The sequence below is a fragment of the Otolemur garnettii genome, unplaced genomic scaffold, assembly GCF_000181295.1.
Source record: "Otolemur garnettii isolate 467f Iridium unplaced genomic scaffold, OtoGar3 scaffold00018, whole genome shotgun sequence".
NCBI lineage: Eukaryota > Metazoa > Chordata > Mammalia > Primates > Galagidae > Otolemur > Otolemur garnettii.
In genome coordinates this window covers 8,244,691-8,257,940 of record NW_003852413.1, presented here as the reverse complement: position 1 = coordinate 8,257,940, position 13,250 = coordinate 8,244,691, and the positions used below count along the sequence as shown (strand labels likewise).

At 55.9% G+C, this 13,250-nt stretch overlaps 1 protein-coding gene across 1 annotated transcript in view; it reads right to left on the bottom strand.

Moving 5' to 3' along the window:
* Positions 1-13,250, bottom strand: part of SDK2 (sidekick cell adhesion molecule 2) — a 248,615-nt gene that overhangs the window by 39,592 nt on the left and 195,773 nt on the right. Inside the window, exons 19-29 of the mRNA XM_012802853.1 lie at positions 11,189-11,384; positions 10,922-11,020; positions 10,363-10,554; positions 8,923-9,044; positions 8,136-8,245; positions 7,872-8,022; positions 5,310-5,547; positions 4,492-4,607; positions 3,683-3,872; positions 2,301-2,399; positions 922-1,116 (exon numbers count right to left, since the gene is read on the bottom strand). Coding sequence (XP_012658307.1) covers positions 922-1,116; positions 2,301-2,399; positions 3,683-3,872; positions 4,492-4,607; positions 5,310-5,547; positions 7,872-8,022; positions 8,136-8,245; positions 8,923-9,044; positions 10,363-10,554; positions 10,922-11,020; positions 11,189-11,384 — 1,708 coding nt within the window. The remainder of the gene's footprint in view (positions 1-921; positions 1,117-2,300; positions 2,400-3,682; positions 3,873-4,491; positions 4,608-5,309; positions 5,548-7,871; positions 8,023-8,135; positions 8,246-8,922; positions 9,045-10,362; positions 10,555-10,921; positions 11,021-11,188; positions 11,385-13,250) is intronic.

The window sequence follows — 13,250 nt, the reverse complement described above, 5'->3', positions numbered from 1 at the left end:
GTGCACAGCCTGCACCTGGGTCTCCTGGTCAGAGATTCCCCCTCACACTCTTAAAGCACTATGGCCAGTGAATTTTCACCTCTTGGGGCCCCTCCTAACCAAGGTGGCAGTGAGGAGGTCCCATGTCCTGCCTAGCCTCTTTGTTCCCATGGCAATAAGGCTTGGATGTGACTTGCACTGGCCCCCCACCCCCCATAGAGTAGGATAGAGCCCATGTGTCCTGCTGTGGACTCTGCTTCCCACCACCCCTCACATGGCCTGTCTTCCCCGCCCACTTCCTCGTCCCCTCTTGTGGGGCTCCTCAGCTCAGCACTGCTGGCATTTGCTGGTGGTTCTTCATGGGGGGGCTGTCTGTGCCCTCAAGGGTGCTTAGCAGCCTCCCTGGCCTCTGCCCACTCAATGCCAGTAGCAGTCCCCAAGATGTGACAACCAAAATGTCTCCAGATATTCCCAATGGCCTTGAGAAGGCAGAGCAGCCCCCTGTTGAGAACCACCATCCTAGTAGCTTTTTCCAGTGATACCAATTGGGGCCTTAGGCTCACTTCTGAGGACCCCAAACTTGGGCAAGGATCTGGCTCAGGGCAGCATGGTGCTGGTGGCTAGGGCTCTGGGCTGCAAGTCTGATCCTCCATCCCTCCGGTGAGATCAGAGGTACAATGGGGGAAGAGAGAGGGAAGCTGGTCACCAGGTCACCAACTTTCCTCTGGAAAAGCAGAGCTGAGCAGGCTTCTCAGGAAGAGAGCTCCCAGCTCAGGGATGGCAGTGTGCGGGGGCTCTTCCTGACCTTGACTTCAGAGATGGGAGCCACTTTCCATTCCAGACCACACTTGTCTAACCCCCAGCCATCTCCTAGCAAAGCCTCCAAGCTGGGAGTGCATCTGCGACTGCCCCAGGCCTCCCTAGTCCCCCATGGGCAGTCACCTCTCTTCTCAGTGGTCACCACCAAGGCCTCGGCAGCCTCTCCCCAGCCCTTGCGGGTCTGGGCCGTGATGCGGAACAGGTAGACGGACTCTGGCTTAAGGCCGGTGGCCGTGTACTGGCGGGCACTGGGTGCCAGCACCTCCACCGTGGCGGTGTTGGCTGTGGTGGTGTTGAGCCGGTGTGTGATCTGGTAAGCTGTGGGAAGGAAGCAAGTGACTGTGCAGGCAGGCAAGGCCAGTGGCCCTGCCCCAGGACCCCAAGAACGGGCCTCTTCCCTGGGCCACAGCAGTGTCTGTGCATGGGCCACCTTGGCTGTGGTTTGTCTGAAGGCCTCTTGGTTACTGTCTAGTCTTGAGCTGCCTCCTGGGGAGTGTGGACCATGGGGAGCACAGTGACTGTGACCCCCTTAACAGTCCCAGGGGAAGAAACTGAGGCTTGGAGAGGCCAGAGCACCCACTGGTAGTGTTTTTTTTTTTTTTGAGACAGAGTCTCACTCCATTGCCCTGGGTAGAGTGCTGTGGTGTCACAGCTCACAGCAACCTCAGACTTTTGGGCTTAAGCAATCATCTTGTCTCAGCCTCCCAAGTAGCTGAGACTATAGACGGCCGCCACAATGCCTGGGTATTTCTCTTGTTGCAGTTGTCCTTGTTGTTTTAGCTGGCCCAGGCTGGGTTTGAACCCGCTAGCCTCAGTGTATGTGGCTGGTGCCCTACCCACTGAGCTACGGGCACCGCCACCACCCACTGGTAGTGGTAAGTGGTTGAGCTGGAATTCCTCCCCAGGTCATCTGGTCTAAGGCCCTTGCCCTCCCACCCCAGCCCCCCAACTCTGTCTTTGGGGTATGGCATCCACTGGGGCAGGCACTGCATGAGGCAGGACTGAGGGCCCTGGTACAGGTCCACATAGCCCCAGCCACCTTCTCAGAAGAGGGGGCTGAGGCCGCAGAAGGCAGCAGACTCACTTAAGTTCATGCAGCTGATGACTTCAACCCTGGGTGTGTGTTGGGGTTGGCAGGGGTGCCTTGAATGTGAGATGAAGATTCTGACCACAGCCTCCCTCCCCTGAGCCTTGGGCCCTGCTTCCCAGCAGTGGTGCGGGTGTACTGAGCAGGCCAGTGTGTCCTCACTTGGCCATGCCAAGCAATGGCATCTGAGGTCAACCAGATGGCCAGTCCGCTGGGACCTGGGTAATTTGGGGGCACAGACCTGACCAGTGTCCTTCACGAACCTGAACACTGACCTTGGCCTCCAGCAGATAACCTTATAGACTAAAAACTTCTAGCAACAGACATGAGACTCAGATCCCACTCTTGAGGAAATGTGGACATCATCTGCTGCCTCCTTCTTATAGCCAAGGCCCGGGACGGGGTGAAGGCCTACCAAGAATGATGCCGTTGGGGGCCGCAGGGGGCTGCCAGATCAGCCGCACGGACGTGGTCCTCACCTCTGGGAACAGGATGCCCACGGGTGGTCCTGGGACTGGAGGCAGCAAAGGAGAAGAGGCCGATTGTGAGGCCACCACCTGGCCCTGGCTGCGGCAGAGCAGCCAGCGGGGTGGAGGGGACGGACTGGACGCTCAATGAATGTTCGTGGAATGCTGCTCTGTGCCTGGACTCCCAGGGTAAGGAGCCAGGGACATGGAAATGAAATCAATGAGGTTTCTACTCTAAAATAAGTGATGTTTGGCAGCAACTAGAAGGTAGAATGAGGTTTCTACTCTCAAAATAGCTGCTATTTGGCAGGGAGCCAAGGCTCCTGCTTCCTTTGGCTCAGAGTACATGCCAGCCCTGGGCGGCCCTTACAGCCAGGCATGCGGGCCCTGCCCTGGGTCTGTGCTTTAGAAGGTCCAGCTTTGCCTTTCTTCCACCCATGGGCAAGGGGCCATGGGGCAATGCCCAGCTGCAGCCTGCACCAATCCTTTCTCTAGACCTTGCTCCAGAATCCTTAAGATAGACTGTGCACTCCTGGTCCCAGGAATGGCCAAGGGTAGCTGTTTTGGGGGTATGGCTGGAGACTGAATAGTGTGAGCCAAAGGTAAGGGTGGAAGAGAATGGGGTAGAGGGTGAGGGAGGGGGGACCTCTTCTGTGTCACCTCCTTCTAGCCCAGGATGCTAAGATGGCTGAGATTTCTAAACTTGAACTTGGCCTCCCAGGTCATTATAAGGGTATATTTGTCATGGCAGGAGGATGGAACATATTTAATTTAACAGTTCATTAACTTGACTTATGACTTTCGACTACACAGACACATGGCATTTGGGCTTCCTTTTGCACTCTTGCTTGGACCCTGTGAATGTCTGAGTTGGGTAGCACGTGTGTGGGGAGGGAGCAAGGGATGAATCAGTCATTTTCTGATGGGGACTTGGGCTGCAGGGATAGATGCCTGGAGCCTGGCTGGGATCAAACAGGACCTGGAAGCCTGTGCCAGGAGAAATCAAGACTTTCTCCTCCATAGACCTTTATTCAAAGTGAATCTGCCCCAGGCCAAAAAAAAAAAAAAATTAAAACTGGTGCAAAGTCCCTATTGTGCACCCTTTCCTGGAGATAGAGAGCAAGAGACTGAATCAGAAGTCAAACTGCCCTCCTGTTGTCTGCAAGGACATAGGGGCTGTAATGACCCTCCCCTGAGTAAACCATCCCCTTAGCAGGTGACTGAGGGAATTGTGTCCTCAGAATGTGATCCCAGAGGGGCAAGGCCAGGCAGGCAGGAGGAAGGACAGCCCCTCCCAGCCTCCCCCTTGCTCACCAGGGTTTGCGCTCACCATCATCCAGCGTCCGCTCCAGGACGGGAGGGTGGCTGGGGGTGCCGTCCCCGACACGCGTGAAGGCCAGCACCTGGACCTGGTACAGCACGTACTTGCCTAGGCCTGTGAGCTGGGCGCTGCGGGATGAGTTGCCTTCCACCAGCCAGGACCGCGGCTGCGCATCTGAGTCCTTCTCCTTGTACATCACCTGCCAGGGCCCAGCACTGCATGAGGGCCCAGGTCTGGGTCTCACCCACCAGCATCTCTCCTGAATCTCAGCCCCAGGGGTGTGGTGGGCAGACTTGGGCTCCTTGGGGTGGCTCTGCCCCGAGGGAGAGGTGGCAGTTAAGCTAGTGTCCCCAGAGGGCTGTGGACACAGAGATGAACGCTGCACAGCACTGGAAGCCTCCCTAGAGGAGCATCCAGGGGGGAAGACAGGTCCGGACAGGAGGTGTGACCGCAAGGTCACACAGCTGGAAGTGACAGAGCCACATCTGCCAAGTTCAAGGCAAGGAAGGGCTCTACCATGCAGCTCGGCATAGCTGTAAGAGGGATTCTAGAAAATAATGGAAACAGACTGGGCCCATCAGAGCTGCCAGTGAGGCTGGAGGCCTCCTGGAAGTGGTGGAGCCACCCCAAGGATGCTGAGCCCTCACTGGACTCCTGTCTAACTGACAACGACTCCCTGGGCACTGTGGTGACAGGTGGATGGAATGCCTCCCCACTGTAGGAGGCAAAGATGCTGAGGGTGGTGAGGACAAGTACCGTGGGTGGGGAGGCTGGGGAGCCAGTGTGGGGATCATCCTTCCTGGGACAACAGGACTCACCTTGTAGCCCAGCACAAGCCCATTGCGGTCGGCCTCAGGGACGTCACTCCAGCGCACCAGCATGCTGCTCGACGTGGTGGCCAGCGCGGACACGTTGGTGGGGCCAGAGGAGGGCACTGGGGGTGGGGGGGACAAGAAAGTCAGGAGCCAATGTGGAGCTAGTGAGAGGAGCGGAGGGTGATGGGGTCAAGGGGAGCTGCACATGCAGCTCCTTGGAGGGACACATGGCACAGATGTGTCCACCCAGCACCTGATCTGATCCCACTGCGATGTCTTTTGAGTTTGGAATTTCGCAGAGGCTATTTCTGGCCCAGGTCTGTTTCACCCCCCTCCTATCCCCCGCTCAGGCTAACGTTAGATGAACTTGTGTTTCTTGCCACCACAGCAGCGGGGCCTGTGGCCCAGGGGAGCCACCTGTCATCTAGAAGGTTTCAAGGGAAAGCTACAGCGTGGTGAAGCATATGCAGATGACTGGTGACAGTATACTGGGCTCACCCGCTGTGGTGATCCTGGTCGGGCCACTAGGAGCTGCCAGTTGTGTTTCTGGAAACTTCTGAGGGCAAACCCTTCCCCCAACCCTCCATCTCAGGCTCTTCCTGGCACTACCAGGTGTCAAGGTTGAGGTCAGGGAGGTGGCTGAGAATCCCTGGGGAATAGTGCGGCATGGCAGGTGCTGGGGTACTTGGCAACATGGCAAGTGGCTCAGGCCCAAGGAGCACAGAGATGGACTCAGGCTGTGTTTGAACAACTTCAGCCTGGCCAAGCATAGAGAGACAGGAGCAGCGGTCAGCAGGGTGGCTGGGTAGGACGGGCCATACCTGACTCCCGGGTCCTGCTCATCACCATCTGGCTCCAGGGCCCACTGCCAATGGCGTTGAAGGCCTGGACCTGGACGCGGTACTCTGTCCACTCTTCCAGGTCCTCAATGGTATATTCCCGCTCTAGCCGGTCCTGGACCATGTGGCTCAGTGTCTTGCCATGGCCGTCTGACCGGCTGTACTTGATCTTGTAGCCCACCGACTCAGGGTTCCCATTGTACTCCATCTCTGGCAGGGGCTGCAGCAAGGCAGGGGTGGCACAGCTGCCGTGAGGTTCATGCCCCCTCCTCCAGGGAACCTTCAGGGCTGCCCAGCACACTGCTGACCCATGCAGCTTAGGCTGCATAGCTCTGTGTCTCTGACAGCCTTTGTCTCCCTGGGGAGGCTGGAGAAGCAGCGCTCATTCTCCACCATGCAGGTGACAAACTCATTACCCTGCCGCGGGAGTGTGGCCTTTTGAGAAGACCCACAGGGCTGTCTGTCCCACATGCTGATGAGCATAGCCACCTTTGACCCTGGCTGTCTCTGCCGCTCAGCTCTGTCACTAGGGCTGCCAACACACACTGGGTTAAACTGCCTACAACATCTGGCCTCACCTCATGCCTGCCCTTCAGGGAACAAGCATGGGGAGAAGGCAGGAAGTCCTTCTGTCCAGCAAACCTTGGTCTCTCCTGCTGCATTTTCAGCCTCATTTGAGTCTTATAAAAAAGATTTCTTTCCTGGGCCTTGGACTGGGCTGATGGGGCTGTGGTGGTCACTGGTTTGAGGTTGCTGGGAATCTGGGCAGCACTAGTGAGCAGTGGAGGGTGTGCATGTGAGGGGAACCTGTGCTTGGAGGCAGGTGTGAGTGCAGGGCCGGGCCTTCTGCTCCTCCTCTGAAGGGGACAGGACTGGAGTGGGGCATCTTTAGCCTCCCCTCCCCCCTCCTGTTTATCAGGGGGTTTAGGGGCTCACTACTTGCTGAGCGCTTCAGCTCATCCCTCCACTTCAGCCCCTGACTGCCCTCTCACCATGCAACCCCTCCTGCTCGCCTGCCCCCTCCTGCAGTCACTTAGTGAAGCCGACCAAAGCCCATTAAGACAGCGATCGATGGGCCTGAGAGTGGGCAAAGGGACTCGTGGCACGATCCCGCACCTGCTAAGGAAAGGTAACGGACCATGCACCATTAGCGCTGGCCTGAGAGAGGCTTGGAGCCCTGCACCGTGAAGCAACTGCCTTTCTAGTCCCCCTCCGGTCCTGCCCTCCACATCGGACTCTTTAACCTTTTAGTATTTGGAAACCTTAAAGTGAGATTTAGGAGGCAAGTAGGGAGCCAGCCCCGGGTGGTGGTGGGAGTGTGGGAAAGGGGGTGGGGGCGCAGGAGGCTGCAGAGTTAAGACGCTGCTGGTGCATGAGGCACCTGCCGCGGTGCTGTGGGCGCTGGGCTGGGTGGGGCCGGCTCTGCTCCGTGTCCCCCCAGGAGGGGATGCACAGCTGGTAACTCAGTGAGTTGAGGGCTGGCCTCAAGCTGTTCCCATATGTGACAGGCACAGTGGCTTCCCAGTGAACCTGCCCAGTCTGGTGTGTTTTGCAAGTCGTGTTTGGGATGAACTAGGAACAGATCTTCTGTGGGAACTAAAGGAGTTTTGTGGTCAGATGGGGTTAGGGGAGCAGAGGCAAGTGGGTGCTTTCCTGTGCTAGTGTCCTCAGACTTTCCAAGGAGCCCTGGCGTGTGGTGCTGTTCCCCACATCGATCTTAGAAGTCTGGTTTGTTCCAAGCACCTCTTGGGATTGCCACTTTGTGGGACCTGTACTGGGAAACGATGTCCCAGGGGGGCCTGGTGCAGGGGCAGTGAGGCTGCAGTGTGCCCAGGGGTTTGGGCTGTGGATCTGGGGCTACACCCTCCTTGGGTTGGGATCTCAGCCCTGCTGTTAATTAAAGGGTGTATGGGAGCCGTGGGCAAGTTCTCTGATCTCTTTCTGCCCCCGTTTTCTCATCTGCAAAGTGGGAACCAGGATCACTCTGCTGTCACAGGCTTGTTGAGAGGGTTCAATGCCTGACTTGGAAGAGAGCTCTCACAGCAGCGCCTGGCAGGAAGGAAGCCTCAGCATGTGAGCATGTCACCCTGTGCAGTGTCACTGGAGGCAATGACCCGCAACATCCTTCCTGGTTTGCGGCACACTCCCTGACTTAGTGTGGTGGGAGACCTGGCACCTGCATGCCAGACCCATGACGTGAGAGCTGCGTGGCTGTGAGCAAGTTCCTTACCCATCTGAGCCTCAGTTTTCCTAGCTGAAAACTGGGATAACAAAATGTGTGCTTTGATTACTGGGAGGATCAAATGGATAAAAAGTGTAAATCTCTCAGCACTTGGCAACTTTTCCTGGCTCTTTCCCCTCACACAGGGCATTTCCTCATCTGGCTGAGATCGATTATCAGGCACCTTACCAGGCAAGTAAAAAAGGAAAAAAGAAGAAGCAGTTGTGGGTGTTTGGAGCATGTCCTCTGTGAGTCAAGGTGGCCATGCAGGGCGGTGAGGGTCACAGAGACTTCCTACCCCGGCACCTTTGGGAAAGCCTCACCATCCAGCGGAGCCACAGGCTGGTCTCGCTGGCCGTGCGCAGAGACACGTTGGCCGGGGCCATGTCAGGAGGCGCCTGCAGGGTCTGGATCTTTCTAGAAGGCTGGCTAGGTGGGCTTGTGCCTACGATGTTCACCTGGCGCATGCGGAAGCTGGGGTGGGAGGAGAGTTGAGAAGATGGTCAGGGCTGGGCCCTAGAGCCAAGCTCTGTCCCCATGTGGGCAGCCCTTCCCGTCCACATCCCCACCCAGCTTTGCCCTGTTACCTGTAGTAGGTGAAGGGGTTGAGGTTGGGCACCTCCATGGAGCGCGCGTCAGGCTCCCCTGAGAGCTGGTGGATCAGCAGCCATTCCTCTCCCTCTCCAATCACGCCCACCTGGGAAAGGGAGGGACCCTTAGTCCTGTCCAGCCCACAGAGCCGAGGTGGGTGTGCCCTGAGCCCCAGCTCCTAGGAGGTATGAGCTTTGCCCAGGAAAAATCTTGGTTTAAATCTCAGGGCTCCTAGGAGGACATCAAATGGGGACCCCTCCTTCCATGCCCTTAAACATGCCTGCATGAGAGACTTCTGTGTTAGAGCCTCGTAGGGTGCTGGTTATATGGCTGAACTCCACCCTGGACTGGCCCATCAGAATCCCTGGTGGGGGGGGGGTGCCCAGGAATCTGTGCATTTCACAAGCTTCTTAGGTGATTCTACTAAACAGCCTGGGTGCTGCTAAAACCCAGGTGCCAGGATCAGTTGCTGCAGGTGGGACGCAGTTGTTGGAATTTCTGAATGTTCCCTGGATAATTGCAGGGAATTTACTGAGACTGAGAACCATGGGTGACAGAGTGGCAGGCAGCAGCTGGGCATCTTTCCAGGCCAGCTGGTCAACCCCCCACCAGGAGGGATTGTGAGTGTTTTCACATGCACAGGTGAGGTGGAGGTGGAGATGATATTGGGAAAGGTGGGCATGTGGGGGACATGTGACCATCATAGTTACACAGACTGAAACACACACGTGATTCTGCTCTTGAGAGTGTGTGGTGCCCAGGCTGCCCTCCAGCGGGTCCTACCTGGGCCTCCACCAGCCAGCGGGAGATGGAGGTCTTCCCGTCGTAGCCGGGCCTGAACTGCAAGGTCACGGAGCGTGGGCCAATGTTAGAGATGCCCAGGTTGGTGGGGGGTCCTGGGAGTTCTGGAAAAAGAGAACAGGGTGGGAAAGGAGATGGGGCAGGAAGGCCCTTCCATAATGGACAGGACTTTTGGGGCACGGAGGGGGCTATGTGTCAACCAACACCATTGCTGGAAATGACCTGGGTGGACCACAGCCAAGGCCTCATCCACCAGCACCTTGGTCCCTGTGTCTGACAGCATGTCACATTCACTCAGGAGGCTGAGACAGCTCTGAGGCTGGGGGAGATCTCCCAGGGACAGGCAGCCAGGCTGGGTCCTTAAGAGGCTTCCTCTGATAGTTTGGATGCGAGGGAGGTGGAATTGCAACCAAGCCAGGCCTGGGAGGAAACTGACCGGCCCAATCCTCCCTCTACCCACACAGGACCCCCTCCCCATTCACAAGCCCAGGGCTGGCTGAGGGAGGCTGGAAGGACAGGTCCAGATGGGGGGTGGAGGGAGGACAGCTCCTGGTTTCCAACCAGGAACCCTGAGGCTCTTGGGGCTTGATGACCAGAAGAGCATAGGTTCTGGAGTCGGACTGTCTGAGTGGGAATCCAACTCCACCTCTTAGAGACTGTGTGTCTCTGGGCAAGTTGGCTACCTCTCTGTGCCTCCGTGTCCTCCTCTCTATGATGGAGATGATAATGACAACACCTCCCTCAGGGCTACTGTGAGGACTGAATGAGTTGGTGTGTATAAAGCTCTTAGCTGCACACCCAGGGAAACACCACATAAATACTCGTGCCCTGGCCATGCCGGGAAGCAGGCCACACAAGCGTAGGGACTGAGCTGGAGGGACCACATGGTTATCCAGTCTAAACTCCCCATATTTATAGATGGGGGAAACTGAGGCACAGAGTCGACATCTGACAAGCTCTCAGCTTGCTCTTTGCAGGAGGCCTGAGGTTACTCCCACCATGCTCTGCTGCCCCCCCAGGGAATCACTTTCATGGGTGAGAATCTCATTTGGACTTTCTAGGTGATGGTGGGAATTCTTCCTCTCAATCACAGACCCTAAGGCCTGATGTAGGGCCTGGTGTGAAGTGGGGTGTGAAGGGAGGGTCAGGGTGGCAGACGAGATAAGGGCATGGATTCCGGGGGCCTGTGCTCTTCTGAGAGCTGTGGGAGGAGCAGCAGTGAGCCTGGGGCGCCCCTGTCTGGAGACCTGGCCTGGAGGGAATTCAGCCTGCTCTGGGGAAGACCCAGAAACATGGACTACAAGGGGAGGGGGGCTCTGCGGGAAGAAAGCCAATATCCCTGAAAGACAAGGGCCACCTCAAATGGGGCGCTATCAGGAGGGCCAACAGAGGCTGGATCCTGTCCTGAGAGCGTGTACTTACCTGGAGGCACCCCAGATGAGATGGTTGAGGCAGACACCTGGCCCTGACCCTTGGAGGTCATGGCAGCCACCTCGATGGTGTAGGTGGTGAGGGCGGTGAGGCCTGTGACACGATACTCCAGGGTCACGTTGGGCAGGTAATGTGTCACGCGGGTGTTGGTTCGGTTGTACTCCTCCCAGGAGATCCGGTAGCCTGGCAGAGCAAGAGTTGGTGTGAACTTGGCTGTGACTGTGAGATGGCCCTGACCCTTCCCTCCACTTCCTGCATCTTCCCTGCATCTTCAGACCCACTGGGAGTGACCTGACCAAGGGAGGTGGGAGCTGCTCGCACTATGCTGGGGTCTTGAGCGTAAGCTGGGGGGGATGTCACCAAAAGTGGGGATTGCAGGAAAGAAAGTCACCGTGGCAGCCACTTAAGTCTATGGCTGAAGATCTGGGACATGTTAAGGAGCAGAAGAGCTGGGAGCCTCCTCTGAGCAGTTTCTGCTCTAAGGCAGGGGGATGGATGAGCTGACCTGCCCGGCCCTGGCCACCTGTGACTCAGACACCGTGGTGCTTACCAGTGAGGATGCCGTTCTTCTCTCCTGGCTCCTGCCAGCTGACCTTCAGTGAGGTGTCCAGGATTTCACTGAAGCTCAGGTGTCCCACAGGCCCAGGCACTATACCCAAAAGGCACCCCCCATGCCAGTTAGAGCCAGAGAGAGACCACCATCTGCAAGGCAGCCTGTAGGCTCAGGGCACCCCAGCCTGGGAGACAAGACCAGGACCGCCTTCTGCCCCAAGCACCCTGTCTGGCTTGGGTGGGTGTGTGGGTGGGAGGTGCCTACCATCCTCATGGGTGCGCACCAGCTGTGGGGTGCTGCGAGGCCCGTCTCCGGGGGTGGTGAAGCACAGCACTGAGGTGAAGTACTCCGTGAACTTCTTCAGGCCAGACACAAAGCCCACATGGATGCTGTCTTGAAAGTTAGGCCGGGCGGTCACCATGGTAACCTCCTCTTCCTGCTCCGGTTCCCAGGCGATCAGCTGGGGAGAGGCCAGCAATTCAGGCAGGGCAGTAAGAGGGTTCCCAGTGAGGCCCAGCCCCTCTGCCATAGGCTGGGCCAGCCAATGGTCAGTGTCCAGGAGCTCAGGTCCCTGTGGTACTCCCTCCATAGGGAGGGACGAGCAGTGCAGGTGACCCACGGGCTGCTGGAGTTCACTTCAGTGCACTGCTCCACTTTGTGGGCTGCTGGCTCTGTGCAAAGCACTGTGCTGTGTGCTTCCCTGAGTTGGCTCTCACTCGATTTTCTTGGTGGCCCTCTGGGGGAGGCATTTCACCAGGACTGGGCTACATAACTTTGCAGGCCCAGTATACAATGAAAATGGAGGACCCCCTTGTTCAAAAGTCAGTAAGAATTGCAAGGTGACATCAACAGAATCCTTTTTTTTTTTTTTGAGACAGAGCCCCAAGCTATCACCCTGGGGAGAGTGCCGTGGTGTCACAGCTCACAGCAACCTCCAACTCCTGGGCTTAAGCAATTCTCCTGCCTTAGCCTCCCAAGTAGCTAGGACTACAGGTGCCTGCCACAACTCCTGGCTATTTTTTGGTTGTAGTTTTCATTGTTGTTTGGCAGGCCCAGGCTGGATTCGAACCCCCCAGCTCTGGTGTATGTGGCTGGCGCCTTAGCTGCTTGAGCTACAGGAGCCCAGCCAGCAGAATCCTTAACTCAGTGTGGAGCTCTGGAGGACTAGGCAGGTGGCACACCCCTTTTACAGAAGAGGAAACTGAGGCTCAGAGAGGCTCACACAGCTGGGGGAGGCTGATGCTTGGATTCCAAGCCCTGAGCTCTTCCATGTTGCTCTTCACGGTCTGGGGCACTTGGATGCCTCTGAGGGTCACTTCCTGCAGAGCTGGATGTTGAATTTGTGGGCAACTTACACTGCTTTCAAGTTGGGATTTCAATCACATCACCCAGAAGCAGGGTGTCGGCCGGAAACCCCATCTGGAAACCACCACTTTCTCTCCCATCTCCCTCTGCACCCTCCACCCACCGGTTGCCTAACCCCCCTCCGTCTCTCCTCCTCCATCTCCGACACCTGCTCTCTCACCTCGCACTCCTGTTTTCTGAGCCCTTCATCTGTCTACAACAATGACAGCTGGTTTCAGAGATTTCCTCATTTATTTGAAGTTGATTAAATTGCAATTAATGGTGAAAAGCAACACTTGATGAGTTTTAATAAGCACGGGTATTTATAGATATAAAACAATACCAGGCCAATGTCTCCTGATTAGCTCATGCCTATAACAATGCTTAATCTTCTCCTTTTCATGGCTGTGTGTTTATACAGGATGTTTTGAAATTTAATTGGTATTGTGGAAAGATAGCCTATAGCAAGTTAATTAGACACTAATTAGACCCTAAAAATACCAAACAAAAATACTAAGTGGCATTTAATAAGGATGTTAAATATCCTCCTTATTTCGGTTGTTTCATAGCAATTAAATTGCCGAACTTCTTTGGAGTAGATTAAGAAACAAGTTTAATGTTTTAATTTAATTTAATTAATGTAAATTTGAATTAATTATGCTGTTAGAATTAATTGTGTGGTGTGTTCCCTAGCAAGTGTAGGATCTGGGTAAATATTTTTTTGGGGGTTGGGTTCAGGCCAATTATAATCACTATAATTGAAAAAAAAAAAGGAAAAATATGTCTTTACAGATGCCTTAAAATAGTATCACTGGGCCTTGCTCACAAAAATGACCCAGAGGAAGTGCAAAGAGTCACAGACGTGTGGCCTTGTGGAGTCACGATGTGGATTTCATTATCCTACAGGTTCACGCCTAGAGCTCAGTATGGTGGCAGAGCCGTGGCTTCCGGTGGCTGTTTCGAAATATTTCCATGGGGGCTC